Here is a 16,290-nt window from a genome sequence, read left to right on the forward strand (position 1 = left end):
TTCTGCTTCTCTTAGGTCCATACCAGAAATCTGTCTTTTATTGAGCCCATCTTTGCATGAAATGTTCCCTTGGTATCTCTAATTATTTTAAAGAGATCACTAGTCTTTCCCATTCTATTGTTTTCCTCTATTTCTTTGCATTGATCACTGAGGAAGGCTTTCTCATCTCTCTTTGCTATTCTTTGGAACTCTGCATTCAAATGGGTATATCTTTACTTTTCTCCTTTGCTTTTCGCTTCCCTTCTTTTCACAGCTATTTGTAAGGCCTCCTGAGACAGCCATTTTGCTTGTTTACATTTCTTTTTCTTGGGAATGGTCTTGATTCCTGTCTCCTGTACAATGTCACGAACCTCCATCCATAGTTCATCAGGCAATCTGTCTGTCAGATCTAGTCCCTTAAATCTATTTCTCACTTCCACTATATAGTCATAATTTAATTTAGGTCATACCTGAATGGTGTAGTGGTTTTCTCCACTTTCTTCACCTCACAATTGTTCAGTTTTCAAAGTAAATTCTTAATTACTCTCATGCATGGAAAAGGCTTAAGAAATCTCTGATTCCAGAATCATGGTCCAGACCTCCATAAAAGTGCCTGTATTTTGAAGGCAGACATCCTATTTCCAAGGAGCAAACCAAAGAGAAAAGAAGCAGTTTTGGCTAGCAAGTTAGTGTCTCACCTAACTTCACCAAGCACTGAAGTTATACCCACTATGTGACAGCTGCCTTCAGATGATAAAGCAGCACATTGTTTTTCTCCATATACTTTAGTTTCTTTGGAGCTAATATTATGCTGATATTTCAGAGTTGTAAATGTTAGTCAATTTCTTTTAAGCTCTTTCTACTTGTAAAACTTCAGAGTGTACATCTGAGAGGTCAGCATTTGAGTTCAAGGAGTGGAAAATGGTGATGGGAATTTGTAGGATTTTTAAATGATTAAAAATGTATACATATGCCCTAGTTTGGGCTTTTTCATGAAAATGCTATAGGATTACACATCAACCAACCATTCATTCAGAGGAAAAAAAGTAATTAAGCAAGTTTTAGAAAAGAGTAACTGATTTAATTCTGTTGTTTTTCAGTCACTAAGTAATGTCCGACTCTTTGCAACCCCATGAACTGAAGCAGACTAGGCTCCTTGTCTTTCACTATCTCCTGGAGCTTGCTCAAATTCATGTCCAAAATCTAGGTATATGTGAATCGGATGTGTATGTTTCAGCCTTGCACATCCAGGATTTTGCCAATGAAAGAGAACATCTAGAAATCTGTCAGATGATATTTTCTGTAGATCCTCAAAACATATCCTGTGAGGCACAATTTATGACCTGGGATCTCATTTCATCATATACATAAGTTGCTGCAGAGACCTGCATGGTTTTACAGAAACTATAAATAGGAATTGGCCTACCACTGGGAACATAAATAAATTTTTAAGGTGTTTGACTAATGTTTAGATAATTTAATAGATTTGACAAAGATTTGGGGGACTATTTTCTCTTCAAAGGAAGATAATGCCATCCATAAAGTTATACAGAGCTTTTTTTTTTTTTTTTTACTTTGATTTAATTTTTAAACTTTACATAATTGTATTAGTTTTGCCAAATATCAAAATGAATCCACCACAGGTATACATGTGTTGCCCATCCTGAACCCTCCTCCCTCCTCCCTCCCCATACCATCCCTCTGGGTCGTCCCAGTGCACTAGCCCCAAGCATCCAGTATTGTGCATCGAGCCTGGACTGGCATCTCGTTTCATACATGATATTTTACATGTTTCAATGCCATTCTCCCAAATCTTCCCACCCTCTCCCTCTCCCACAGAGTCCATAAGACTGTTCTATATATCACTGTCTCTTTTGCTGTCTCGTACACAGGGTTATTGTTACCATCTTTCTAAATTCCATATATATGCGTTAGTATACTGTATTGGTGTTTTTCCTTCTGGCTTACTTCACTCTGTATAATAGGCTCCAGTTTCATCCACCTCATTAGAACTGATTCAAATGTATTCTTTTTAATGGCTGAGTAATACTCCATTGTGTATATGTACCACAGCTTTCTTATCCATTCATCTGCTGATGGGCATCTAGGTTGCTTCCATGTCCTGGCTATTACAAACAGTGCTGTGATGAACATTGGGGTACACGTGTCTCTTTCCCTTCTGGTTTCCTAGCTTTTTATCCATGGGAATGTTGTTGCTGCTGTGTTTGTTTTTTTTTTAAAGATAATGGAGGTTCTGTTTGGTTTGGTTTGTGTTACTACAGAAATAAAAATTCGGAAAAAAAAAAAAAAAAAAAAAAACCCAAGGGAGTGGAAAGAATAGAAACTAGTTAAACTTCCAAACTTCCTGTGAACAATTTATCAAATACCATTACTATTATCTTTTGCTTTTGCCTCTGCTTGTTATAGTCATAAGGGGAATTTTCCCTCTGGCCTCAAGCTGTGGGTTCCTTCTTATCATGTTTAGCATTCCAGTGCATGGCAGAACAGAGATTAAAACACTATGTTTTCTACTAAAGCACCTCTTTTTATTTTGATACAGAAATTACAAAAAGACTTATGATACATTAGTATAAAATTCTGATTATTCTTTTTCTAGTTTTGTTTTATTATCTCAATAGTTTTCTATTCAGAAGAAATATATAAAGGAAAAAAACTCACTTGTATTTGAAGGTAATAACAAAAACATCCTTGTATCTACTTAATTGTTGAATGTCTGGAGAAAGGAATAAAACATAAATCTGCATGGAGTTGAACAGACATATGTGTAACCATCTTGAGAATGTATTGATTTTCATCAACTTTTAATCTTTATTTCAGAGAGATTAACTTTAGAGATCAAGTTATATTAACTGGGTATTGAAAAGACTCCTTTTTTTTTTTTTTAATGGCTTGAACTCTACAACTCAAGTGTGTTTCTTAATTTTTTTTAACCTTTAATGTCACTAACATTGAATTTTTCTAAATCTGAATTTTTTTTTTTCTTAATAGACTGGAAGAAAAGAAAAAGGAGATCCTCTAAACATTGCAATTGATAAGATGACCAAGAAAACAAGAGATCTAAGGAGACAGGTACTGTTTTGCTTTATAAGTGCCTGGTATTAATACTTAGTGGTGGTGTCTAAGAATGTCCTTTTTCAGACCTAATACTTAGCTTGCTGTTCTTTATAATATCTACATATACACAGAAGCTTTTCATCAACAAATCAGTCTGCTGAGCAAACAGATATAACAAGTGCAATAGTGGTGGTGATGAAAACAACCCCTAAGTCAGGAGTGGCAGACAACGAGGGGAAACCCTCACACTGACCAGACACAATCTTCCTAGGTGGTAAAATTTCTGCCCTTTACATACAGTCTTCAGCTTTTCAGACCTAGGGATGTGAAGAACCAGTCTCTAATTTCTGCTAGTTCTTACTAAAACTCCCAAGGCAATCAATGAATAAACAAGAGTGCCAATGGTTAATGTGAAACACAACTCTTAATCTGATGGGCTAATTAAGGTCTCTGACCCAGTGTATTTCCTTGGGGACATAAATCTAGGGGAAAATTTGCTTATCAGATGGTTGTTTGGGAAGCAGGGAAACCAAGCAAGGAAAGGTAGCTGGATGATTTAAATGGCTAAGGGCATCATTAGCCTGAAGGGTCCATGTTAGGGGAGGGGGAAGGAATCTAGTCAGGGTCCCTTTTCATTTTGAAAATGCTGCATGAACACAAGTACCCGTTTCTAGTACATCTTATTTTCTGTGTTGCTATGGTGAGCTCCACTGTCTTCTGTAGTGTTCTTTTCCTGGAAGAAATGGTACCATCCATTAAGGAACTCCGTGATTTCTGCCTCAGAGGCCTTATCTCTTGCTGATAGCTTCTACATATATCCATCTCGTTCATTAAGTGTTGGTCATCTGGGACCAACCTCTGCTCTGAGGCAACACCTGCTTTACTTTCTGTATCTGTGAAAGCTGAACTGTCAGGGCTGCATCATCTATCAATAATACTCATCCCTGAAGCATGTCAAGTAAGAGATTAGCAAACTTTCTGGGCAAAAATGGCCAAGGAGCATCTTAAAAAATGGTTTGAAGGAAAGGAAGACACTGCTTCAAATCACTGCTGTGGAGCTTCTCTGGGCTATTTTCAGGTTATCACCAGAAAGTACAGACACACTGATCTGGTGTTCTCTAGAAGGTATCACAATTAGTTAATAAGCTAATTAAGCTCTTTGAAAGTGAAAGTATTAGTCTCTCAGACTCTTTGTAACCCCAATGGACTGTAGCCCACCAGGCACCTCTGTCCATGGAATTCTCTAGGCAAGAATACTGGAGTAGGTAACCCTTTCCTTCTCCAGGGGATCTTTCCTGACCCAGGGATTGAATCCTGGTCTCCTGCATTGCAGGTTGATTCTTTACCATCTGAGCCACCAGGGAAGCCCAATAAACCTTTAGAGGAAAGTGTTTTCTTTTTATTTTATCTTGAAATAAGGGAGAATAAAACATTGTCTTCTTACGCATTAGTAGGTAATTTTAAGAGAGAGTATGACCAGGTCTGCTTCTCCTTGCCTTCTTAGACTATCTTTCCATACAAAGTCCCCATCTGATAGGAAATGATATTGGTAGAAAGAATTGGGATTGGAGATGGTAGACAACAGTGAGTCAGGTGTCTGGAGCTCAGGGTTTTACTTCTAGCGTTGCCACTAAACTGACCTTGTGACTGTGGATCCTCCATCTCTTGGTCTCCTCTTACCTGTAAAATAAGAAGCCAAACTAGGTCTATAAACTCTTTGAATGAGTCCATTTATTTCCTCTGCCAGAAGTCCTAATGCCTGATACTCACAGGTTTTAAAAGTGATGGGAAGGGAACAGGCTTCTCTAGGGTTTGCCTTTGGCTGGATTGTCAACCAGGCTTCCCAGGTGGTGCTAGTGATAAAGAACCTACCTGCCAGTGTAGGAGATGTAAGAGATGTGGGTTTGATCCCTGGGTTCGGATGATCTCCTGGAGGAGGGCATGGCAACCCACTCCAGAATTCTTGCCTGTATTTTGCCAGCATTTTTGACAAAGGAGTCTGGGGGGCTATAGTCCATAGTGTCACAAAGAGTTGGACACAGCTGAAGCAACTTAGCACATAGGCATACAGGTTGTCGACCAGGCAAAGTTCATGAAATGAGTCTTCTTACCTCCCTCTCTAGGTCTTAATAGGGACAATTCTTTTACATTCTGGAACCAACACTTAAGTTCTCTTCACTCATGGCCTGTCACAAGAATTTTTTTTGTCTTACTAGGAAGGAATGGACAGTAGTTTTTACCTTGATGCTACAATTCTCAGAAAAGTGTTGACTCTTTTTAGCTTTGGACAGCAGTGAAATTTGAAGATGGACTTCATGGTACAGGAATTGTAAATGCTTTGGTGACAAGATCTTTGAAGAGCTTCCTTTATGGTGGCATTGGAAGGAATATGTCATGCCCTCAAATCATTCCATGTATAACATTTTTTTTTCTGCTCACCTTTCCTAGAGATTGAGAGGACTAAGGGTGAGAGAGAGCTGTTTTACGATAATCAGATCCAACAGTTATGGCATAATTTAATACCACATCCCTGAATTTGACTCAAACAGCCTTCTCTTCCCCAATATGCCTTTATAGAACTAAGATGGTCTCCATCTGTCAGTTCTATCCCAATCCATATGTTGGAATATTTTAATCTCTTTTCCCCATCTCTTCTGTTTCTCCATGCACACCTGTACTGGTACAAAACCTTGCCTGAGCTGAACAGAAGCTACCTAGCATTTCTGCAGATAGAATATGCAAGGAATCTGATTAGCTTGGCTCAGGTAGATGTTCAATTTAGATGTGGGTAGATGTGGGTAGCTAGTTAATTCGGAGAAGGCAATGGCACCCCACTCCAGTACTCCTGCCTGGAAAATCCCATGGATGGAGGAGCCTGGAAAACTGCAGTCCATGGGGTCGCTGAGGGTCGGACACGACTGAGCAACTTCACTTTCACTTTTCACTTTCATGCATTGGAGAAGGAAATGGCAACCCACTCCAGTGTTCTTGCCTGGAGAATCCCAGGGACAGGGGAGCCTGGTGGGCTGCTGTCTATGGGGTCGCACAGAGTCAGACACGACTGAAGTGACTTAGCAGTAGCAGCTAGTTAATTGGATTAACAAAATTTGATCTGAGTCTCTGGTATGTGATGGCCCAGGGCCCCCCTGGTGGCTCAAACAGGAAAAAAAAAATCTGCCTGCAATGCAGGTGACAAGGGTTCCATCCCTGGGACAGGAGGATCCCCTGGAGAAGGGAATGGCAACCCCTTCGATATTCTTAACTAGAGAATTCCATGGACAGATCCTGGTGGGCTATAGTCCATAGGGTTGCAAAGAGTTAACCATGACTGAGCAACTAAATACACACACAATGAATGCTAGTGGTTCAGATGAAAACTGAAACATTTTCTGTTCCTTTAATTATGGACAGGCCTTTGTTAGAAAAAATTCTAAGTGAAAACCCTCAGCGATCCAACTCTAGTTACCTGTAAACCTATATTCCTTTATACAATATTTAGAGAAATAAAATCACAGGCTGAAATCAAAGAAAAATATTTCTGATCACTTTCATAAGTTCCCACCCTTTGGGCCTCCTCTCTTTTCCTCATAGCCCCAAGGTTGGGCAGTGTTCTTCAGAAGGTGACCCTGGGCTTGCAAAGTTCTAGTCACCAAATTAAAAAGAAATAAAGTCGATTATGATCATTATCTTGGACTTGCCTAATGAAAGAAAGTGGACTTAAATTTGTAGACATGTGAAAAAAAAATCAAGTAATTGAATAAAAAGGATTTCTGTTTTAGGTAGAATTTTCTAGTAAGTAGAGCTCCTTTTTTTTTTTTTTTTTTTTTCCCAGGCAGTATGTCCCTGGGAACTGGAGAGTCGTAAATTGTGAGAAAGGTTGCAGGAACCCAGGGGCATTATTTTAACTGATTGGCATAGATCCATGTTGCCAATTAACCCCAAGAGAGTGGGCAGTGGTAGAACAGAATCCTTTTAGGAGTATTTTGTTTGGAGTTAAAAATGGATTTAGGGGAATATAACTGCCAGCTTTAAGCATTATGTTTTAATTTTAGAGCTGTGGGCACAGTATGCCCCATGTCTGAGCTATTGTCACTGCTGTGTTTCTGGAATCAGCCCATTGTAAAAACAAAAGCTTTTGGCTGAGTCCCTGCTTGAGTACCTAGTAGCCCACATGGTCTATTTATCCCATAGAGAGGGCCCAGTTGGTGTCTGCCAGCTGCTCCTCATGCCCCCCTTCTATATGCCACCTGTGAACTATTCTAGGCATGGCCTCTTGGTTTTCCTTATGCTTATAGTGATGTTGGTTTATCCTGATTGTTACTGTGGTCCTTGTGTTAGTCTTTCTCTCCCCCTAAGTTGATAAACAAATCAGGACTCAAATGTTTTCCTATGAGAAGCTAATAAATAGTAATCATAACATGTTAGTGTGTTGCTAAACTTAGCAGCTCTCTCTTATTCCTCAAACCAATCAATGGCCTAATTCTTATTCCATCACCCTTAATAGTCATCACAATAATTCCAGCAATGAGATGCAGTGTCAACTTGAGAAAAGTGTCAGTTTTGCTGTCACAATCAAAACATGCATAGAATGCTTTTACACTGGAATGCAAACTTAATAGAATGGATTATACAACAAAGGATTAAAAACAAATGAGCAAAACTTGTCACTGGATGGTTTGTTAAAGGTCGATTTATCAACACCCTGCCTCCAGATAGGACTTCAGAAAAAGCTCACTAGATTAATAAGAAATAATTACAGCTAAAGACTCCTCAGCTCTCCCTTTTGTGACCCAGTTCCTTACGTAAAAACTGTGGCTAAAGGTGGGCTGTCATCAGCCCAAGTTTGTAAAATCACTGTCCATGAAAATGTAAACTAAATTATAGCTGACATGTATGGAGTCTTTACATTGTGCCAGGCACTGTTTGAAGTTCTTTCTATAAATGGACTGCATGTAATCCTCATTCAGCTCTATGAGATAGAATAGGCTGTTTACAGATGAGGACATGAAACCAGGTAATGAACCCAGGGTGACACCAAGTGGGGATGCCTGGAGGTCCCTGTCCAGGCAGTCTAGCTATGGGGTCTTGGCTCTTAGCCCTTCTCCATCCTAGCAATCCAAAGAACTAGCAGATGCAGTTGGGTCCCCCATATGCTATTCTCCTCTGGGGGAGGCAGTGGGGAACAAAGACGGTTCACAAAATATGTAGAGATGCTTTGTGGTTTTCAACAGCACCTTTACTATTGTGGGGTTGGGAATGGCTGAAGAAATAATGAAAGTGTTAGTCGCTCAGCCGCTGTGACCCTGTGAACGCCCCTGCCAGGCTCCTCTATCCATGGAATTCTCTAGGCAAGAATACTGGAGTGGGTAGTCATTCCCTTCTCCAGGGGATCTTCCTGACCCAGGGATTGAACCCAGGTCCCCTGCATTGCAGGCAGATTCTTTACTGTCTGAGCCACCAGGGTTGGGTGACATATATGTAATTCAGACAGAAAAAACATCTGCAGTGCATGTTGAGAATAGGGTTCTAGTTTGTGATAGGATATCATCTCTCAGGTCTCCAGCTGTTATGGTTCACTGGATCTTTTTAAAAACTGCTATTATGTTTAGGTAGCTGGCTTCTCAAAGCATGAATTATAGATGTTCCAAAACATTTACAGAAAAAAGGAATTTTAAGGCATTCAATTCTTTTTCTCACATCTGTTCATGATGGGGCCAATTATTTTTAGATTCATTGTAAGAAAACATTTTGAAATCATTTATTTCCAGACTTGAAGCTGCTTTTCCTCATAAGGATTTGAGGCTATCTATATGGCTACAATTTAAAAATTATGAAACAAAATATTGATTTCCTCCAAACCTTGAGGTTTGTGTTCTTCACACTGAAAACCTATGTCAGAGCTAATAATCCTGGTCAGATTGCCTTGCTTCTGTAAACATGTAGAGACCAGAAAATGATCATACAGCAATTGGTGTTTGAAATACAGAACATAAGCAATTCTGGGACAGCTGAACACAAATGGCATCAGAAACACCAAAATCAGAATCAAAGAGACCAGAAGGAGAAGGGCAGAGGAAGGGGAGGGCATGAGCACTCTGAAAGGCTGTCTCTGGACAAGCCCTTTGATCACAGGTTGTATACTCAAGCTCTCTCTAATTTAGGAAAATCCCATTACAGCAGCCCTGAATGTCAGGCCACTATGTACTTTTTTGTCTCCTGGGAAACACTCATTAGGCCAGGTTCAAGGTACATGATTTTATCTGTTGTAAATAGTTCTTAAAATATCACTATCGGCAATCTCTTCCCTTATAAAGACACTGTTCAAATCATGGATTAATTGACTCCTGTGAGCCAGCATGTGGTTGATGGGTCACACATGAATACAGTCTTGGGGAGGATGCCAAGCTTGACCTCTTTCTCACCAGTGAGTCCAGATCACAGGAAGAGTCCAATAGCTTGATCAATATTGATTAATCAAATAACGCACTGTGCAGAGGAATCTGTAACACATGTATGAATAGGAAACTGCTCAATTAAGTGGAAGCTTCAACTACTGATTTATTCGCTTCTGCTGATTTCTTCATGCCCCAGAAGTCAAGGAAAAGTTGGATGGAGAAGGATACATAGCATTGCCTGAGTCTCAAAACATTCAAGAGAATGTGTGCTTTTGGTTTTATTTTGGACACTGTTGTTGTTCTAGGCAATAAGAGTGCCAGGCCAAAAAAAAAAAAAAAAAAAAAATTTTAAGCTGAATTTTATTTTTAATTATTATTTTTTTAAATTTGTTTTTGGCTCCATTGGGTCTTTGTCACTGTTCAATTTTTTTCTAGTTGCAAAGCATGGGCTTCTCATTGCAGTGGCTTCTCTTGTTGGGGAGCACGGGCTCTGGGGTGCACGGGCTTCAGTAGTTATGGCTTATGGGTTCCATAGTTGTGGTACACAGGCTTAGTTGCCTGCAGTATGTGGTATCTTCCCCAATCAGAGATCAAACCCATGTCCCCTATACTAGCAGGTGAATTCTTTACCACTGGACCACCAGGAAATCTCCTAGGCAGAATCTTAATCCTGACACTGGAAGATCCACTATAGGATTATAAAAAAAGTTCTATCATATTTTCCAGGATGAAATACCTAAGCAGGGAAATTTGGAAAATTTTCAAAAATGGTGGGTCAAATAAGGATTTTTCTTTTCTTTTCTCTCTCTCTCTCTCTCTCTTTTTTTTAAGAATGTCCTTTAAGCTTACCAAAACATTTCAGAACACAAAACCTGAGTGAGTGAGGTTGGTCCATATATATTGTTGGAGGCTACGTTTAGGCTGAAGTTTTCTATCCAAAACAGACACTAAAAGGGAGATAATTTTCAAATGTGTTCTGCAGGAGTTTGCCACTATGGCCTGAATTGAGCTTTTTGGGGAGCTGATGATAGCAGCTAATCGCCTTGATTCTGACAATGTATTTAGTGGATCTTTGCAGCCAGCTTTTGGTCAAATATATCTTGTTCCATTTGACCTCTCCTTGCTGAGGTCACCTTTTATTACTTGAAATGGCTCCTGGCATCCTTTTCTCAGGGGAAATTTCCATCAGGACAGCGGATTTTTTTTTTTTTAAATCTTCCTATTTCCCAAGGGGGCTGGATGAATTTGAGATTTGGAAAGTGGTGGAAGCCCTGGTTTACTGTAGGATCTAAGCACTTTGTACCTTCCTGGCTTCCGGGGATATCACAGAGGATGTTTGAGGGAATTCACCATTCCTCTTTGCCTGGGCAGGAAATTGTGATGAATGATGCTGAAAACTCAGCCTGTGTGCACTGGTGCTGAATAAGTCTTGGAGATAGAGCTTTGAGTGAAGTAGAAAAAAATAGCTTTATTCCTTTGTCAGGCAAAGGGGGACACAGCGAGCTCCTGCCCTCAAAATACTGTGTCCCAACCTGTGGTATTTGGGGAGGAGTTTCCTCAGATGGTAAAGTGTCTGCCTACAGTGTGGGAGACCTGGGTTCGATCCCTGGATCAGGAAGATCCTCTGGAGAAGGAAATGGCAACCCACTCCAGTACTCTTGCCTGGAAAATCCCATGGACGGAGGAGTGTGGTATGCTACAGTCCATGGGGTCGCAAAGAGTCAGACACGACTGAGCAACTTCACTTTCACTTTCACTTTATAGCAATAGTTCAAGGTCAGGGCTGCTGATAAGGATCAAGGTGTGTGCAGGGCCTGCATTTCTTTAATTTGGCCTCAGATGGTCTCCTGATGAGCTTCTGTGGTTCTCAAGGTTATCAAATTGTGGCCTTCTCTCTGGAATGAAGAATGCTCATCAAGTAGTTAATAACATCTTCTATTTACTAAGGGGCTTCCCTGGTGGCTCAGATGACAAAGCGCCCGCCTGCAATGCAGGAGACCAGGGTTCGATCCCTGGGTTGGGAAGATCCCCTGGAGAAGGAAATGGCAACCCACTCCAGTATTCTTGCCTGGAGAATCCCATGGACAGAGGACCCTAATAGGCTACAGTCCATGGGGTCGCAAAGAGTCAGGGACACGACTGAGCAACTCCACTTTCACTTACTTCTGCAGAAGAGCTCAAAGATATTGTTGTATATCCCTTGAGGTGGAACCAGGATCCTGCCCCAAGGCTACACTATTGTTTGTTGATTGTTCCTTCCTTGTTTGCATTCTCATCCCTTCTCTTATTAGCAGCAGTTTGAACTTGCCATCCAAAAAAAAAAAAACTCTCTTGCTTTTTCGATGAAAAAAACAAGAGAGTTCCAGAAAAACATCTACTTCTGCTATATTGACTACCCCAAAGCCTTTGACTGTGTGGATCACAACAAACTGGAAAATTCTGAAAGAGACGGGAATACCAGACCACCTGACCTGCCTTCTGGGAAATCTGTATGCAGGTCAAGAAGCAACAGTTAGAACTGGATATGGGACAACAGACTGGTTTCAAATCAGGAAAGGAGTAGGTTAAGGCTGTATACAGTCACCCTGCTTATTTAACTTACATGCAGAGTACATCATGAGAAATGCTGGGCTTGATGAGGCACAAGCTGAAATCACGATTGCCGGGAGAAATATCAATAACCTCAGATATGCAGATGACACCACCCTTATGGCAGAAAGCAAAGAACTAAAGAGCCTCTTGATGAAAGTGAAAAAGGAGAGTGGAAAAGTTGGCTTAAAATTCAACATTGAGTCCATAAGACTGTTCTATACATCAGCACATGTATACCTGTGGCGGATTCATTTTGATATTTGGCAAAAATAATACAATTATGTAAAGTGTAAAAAAAAAAAAAAACAACTCAACATTGAGAAAACCAAGGTTATAGCATCCAGTTCCATCACTTCATGGCAAATAGATGGGGAAACAATGGAAACAGTGACAAACTTTTTATTTTTGGGGGCTCCAAAATCACTGCAGATGGTAACTGCAGCCATGAAATTAAAAGACGTTTGCTCCTTGGAAGAACAGCTATGACCAACCTAGACAGCATATTAAAAAGCAGGCATTACTTTGCCAACAAAGGTCCATCTAGTCAAAGCTATGGTTTTTCCATTGGTCATGTATGGATGTGAGAGTTGGACCATAAAGAAAGCTGAGCACCGAAGAATTTATGCTTTTGAACTGTGGTGTTGGAGAAGACTCTTGAGAGTCCCTTGGACTGCAAGAAGATCCAACCAGTCCATCCTAAAGGAGATCAGTCCTGGGTGTTCTTTGGAAGGACTGATGCTGAAGCTGAAACTCCAATATTTTGGCCACCTGATGCAAAGAACTAGCTCATTGGAAAAGACCCCCATGCTGGGCAAGATTGAAGGCAGGAAGAGAAGGGGACAACAGAGGATGAGATGGTTGGATGGCATCACTGACTCTATGGACATGAGTTTGAGTAGGCTCTGGGAGTTGGTGATGGACAGGGAGGCCTGAAGTGCTGCAGCCCATGGGGTCGCAAAGAGTTGGACACAACTGAGTGACTGAAATGAACTGAACTGAACTGAACTTGCCACTGGAACTCAAGGAAAGTCTTAGAGGCTGAAGCCTAAACAGGAAACAGGACACAGAAAGACTTCTGAGCCCAAGAGCCCCAACAGGGTCCTGCTCAATTTCATGAAGGTGATGTTGGTTGTAATATTCATCCATTTACTTTGTATGTTCTTAACCAATCTTCGTCTTCCTTCTTTTCTGAATGAAATTTCCAGAGTATGTTAAAATTAAATCCTTACCCTTCCTCCACCCTATATACCTGTGTGCTCCCCACTATAATCAGCTTTTCAAGAAAGTTCTTGCCTTGTGTAATTTCTTCCATTATCTTTCCCTAGATCCCCACTAACTGTGTTTTGAGTGCACTCCTTCTCCATTACCATTGGCACTGCTTAGTTGCTTTTCAAAAAACGATCATCACAGCCTCACAATCAGTGACTTGACCCCAGGCTCCCTGCCTTCAGTTCAGTGTAGCTCCAGCAGTCTTTTAGACCAGTCTTCCCACATCTTCATTGCTTTGCACTTGATGTTACTTCTGCTTAGAATGCCCCTTTCCTTCATTTATCTTCTTTTTCCATGAAAACTCACAATTTTTCCAAATGCCCTCCCTCCCTCTTTTTTCTTTTTTTCCTTTTAGGAAAATTTGCAATTTTTCCTACAAGGCTTAGCTTAAATGTCACCTGATCATCACAACTTTATTCAATTCTTATAAACAGGGTTTATCCAGTAGGCTCCTAAAGCATTTTAAATACCCTTATTATGACACTTTTTGCTGTAGATTTAAGTTGTTTGTTTATTTTTGCCTATGCCCATGACCTAATGTTCTTTGTTTCCTCAAGGCATATCTTAGTGCCCAAAGTAAAGTAAGTTGCCACCACACAAGTGATGAAAGGATGGAGAATCTGTATCCAGCCAGCCTAGAAGTATCCCAATCATCAACTTTCCTCTGTTCTAAACTCTCATGTCTTTGGTTCTTTTGTTTGAAGAGCAAGATTTGTTAACTTAACAAGTCCATTTTTACTGTGATAATAGCTTTCTCCATTTTAAGAGAGAGTTTCTATGCTTTAACCCAGATGTTTCCTATTGCTGGGCTGACTTTAGAAAAGTTGAGCTTAAGAACCTACCAAAATGCAGATACCAGGTATCTCCTGTTTTTCAAAAGTCTGTTTATGCCTTTTATGAAAAACCTACATTGGTTTCTGTTTTTGCTAGCTGAAAGGAATTTGGAGGATTTTTGCTCTTACAAAGAAAGGTGAATGTAAAGATCTGTCCAGCATTTTACAGCCAACTCTTACACAGGCAGTGGGCGCTGGAAGCGGCAAGAGTAGCGCCACCAAGCTCCTTCCCTGGAAACTACACTCAACATCTCAGCATCCAGCCACCAAAGTTTTAAACTGTGTTTGTGAGCATTTGTGCTTTTATCCTGATGTGTTTTGGGCATCCACTAGTAAGATACCTCATAAGGTGATTGCTTCTTCATTCTACAGCATGTCATCTTGCAAAAGGTTTCATGAGCATCTGTACATTCGGATAGTGAGAGAAACCCGTATATGGCTTCATCTTGAGATTCTAAGTTCATGTAGCAGTGGCAAGTTAAATGCTATATTGCAATAAGCTTTCCAGATAATTGTGATATTCTGGCAAGTTTGAATTCCACTGCTTTTATTTCTGGTGGGGGAAACTTTTATGTCTCACCATCATTCTTTGGAAGATTTGCGTGAAGATTCGTGAAGCCCTGCAACCTGTCTCCATTTGGCATCTTTTAGTCATCAGCACTTCATAGATACAATACCTGTTTTGAGGGAGGGAGAATACATACTTGAGCCTCTTCTTCCCATAGGCCAGGATTAGAAATGGATGGTCTGATTGTTCACTGTGCTGTGTTGAAGGGCTTGGCAAGATCTGTGCTTTCTGGGGCAGGGCCAGGAGGAGGGGGAGAGGAATGAGGCAGTAGTGGCCTACAGCACATAATTTCAGGAAGAACCAAAAAACTAAGTAATCAAGATAAATAATATTTTTATGCAGTATTTTAGAAAATCGAAATTAATGCAAAAAAATTCATGATGAGTAACTTACCAACATTGTAAATTAACACAGGATCAGTAATAGGGCAGTGCTGAGCTTTACTGAAACCTGAAGCAAAAGAGAAAACTAGCAATACTGATCTTGTTTTTATTTACAGTGTTGCTATTTTGTTTATAATGGGTGACTCTCCTTAGTCTTGGCTCTGCTCCAGAGCTTCTAGCTCTTAATGTCTTTACTGCACCTGCTGTATGAGAAAGTTTCCTCCCAAAGTCTCAAAGTCAGGTGGTTTTCTTTTTCTCCTATGTTAGTGGCAAAAGGGCTGACTTTTAAATTTTACGATGAGATGACACCCTGGACTCCAGATCTGAAGACTTATTTGAATTGTGGTGTCTTTTAGTTTGCCTTGCTCCAAATGCATTTTTTTTTCTATGTTTATCACCGTGACATGACGTTTTTTGGGTTTTTTTTAATGACACTCTGAAGTGCTTCAGAGAAAATGGAGAGCATTTTAATACTGCTGATTTACTTTTTCAGGTCTACAGTAATTTCCTTACCGCCTAATTATAAGGCTCAGCTTAATTTACTCTACACATAATGTTTACTGATGCACATATGGTGCCACATTTCAGGAAACTGTACCCAAAACAGGTATTTTTGTCAGACTGGAGCATGGAAAATTTCCTTCATGTACAGAAAAACAGCTCAGAAATTTAATCATCTGAACAAAGAATGTCCCCCAATGAGAGGAAGAGAAATCACACCCATCTTTAATTTCAGAAAGAAGGATACAGTCTCTTTAAATGATTATTTTAAAAGTTGAATGGTGATTATATGTGTATAAAGATTTATAGTTACCCCCAGAATCAAAGGGGGGTAGGAGGAGGGGGAAAGGAGTGACAGGAAAGAAAAGCAATAGTGTCTTCTGGGCTTATTTCTCAACCAGCTTTTCTCTTGGAAGAAAAAAAGATGGATTCAGTGGAGGTCATAGACTCATAAACTCTACTCATGAAGTAGAAGGGACCTCAGAGATCTTTTCTCAGGGCAGAATTTCTTCCTTTAGCATCCTAAGACCCCCTGCAATAGCAGCCTCTGCTTTAGAAATGGGAGATTATCCCTTTACCCAGCATCTGGTACAATTACTGGGCAATTTTAGTAGCTAGCAAATTGAATTAAGATCAGTGATTTTGTAATTATCAAATTGTTGGGTTTGTGCTCCAAAACTAATTTTTTTCTACTT

The 16,290-nt window shown here is 40.1% G+C and overlaps 1 protein-coding gene across 5 annotated transcripts in view; it reads left to right on the forward strand.

Moving 5' to 3' along the window:
- The window catches only part of CTNNA2 (catenin alpha 2), a 1,366,346-nt gene that overhangs the window by 1,055,601 nt on the left and 294,455 nt on the right, over nt 1-16,290 (forward strand). For all 5 annotated transcript variants that reach the window (XM_086323685.1, XM_086323687.1, XM_086323688.1 and 2 more), the window contains exon 8: nt 2,989-3,069. In XM_086323685.1, coding sequence (XP_086179811.1) covers nt 2,989-3,069 — 81 coding nt within the window. The remainder of the gene's footprint in view (nt 1-2,988; nt 3,070-16,290) is intronic.

Source organism: Bos grunniens, chromosome 11 (genome assembly GCF_055505025.1).
Source record: "Bos grunniens cultivar Pamir isolate PY7600 chromosome 11, Bosgru_T2T1.0, whole genome shotgun sequence".
NCBI classification, from domain to species: domain Eukaryota; kingdom Metazoa; phylum Chordata; class Mammalia; order Artiodactyla; family Bovidae; genus Bos; species Bos grunniens.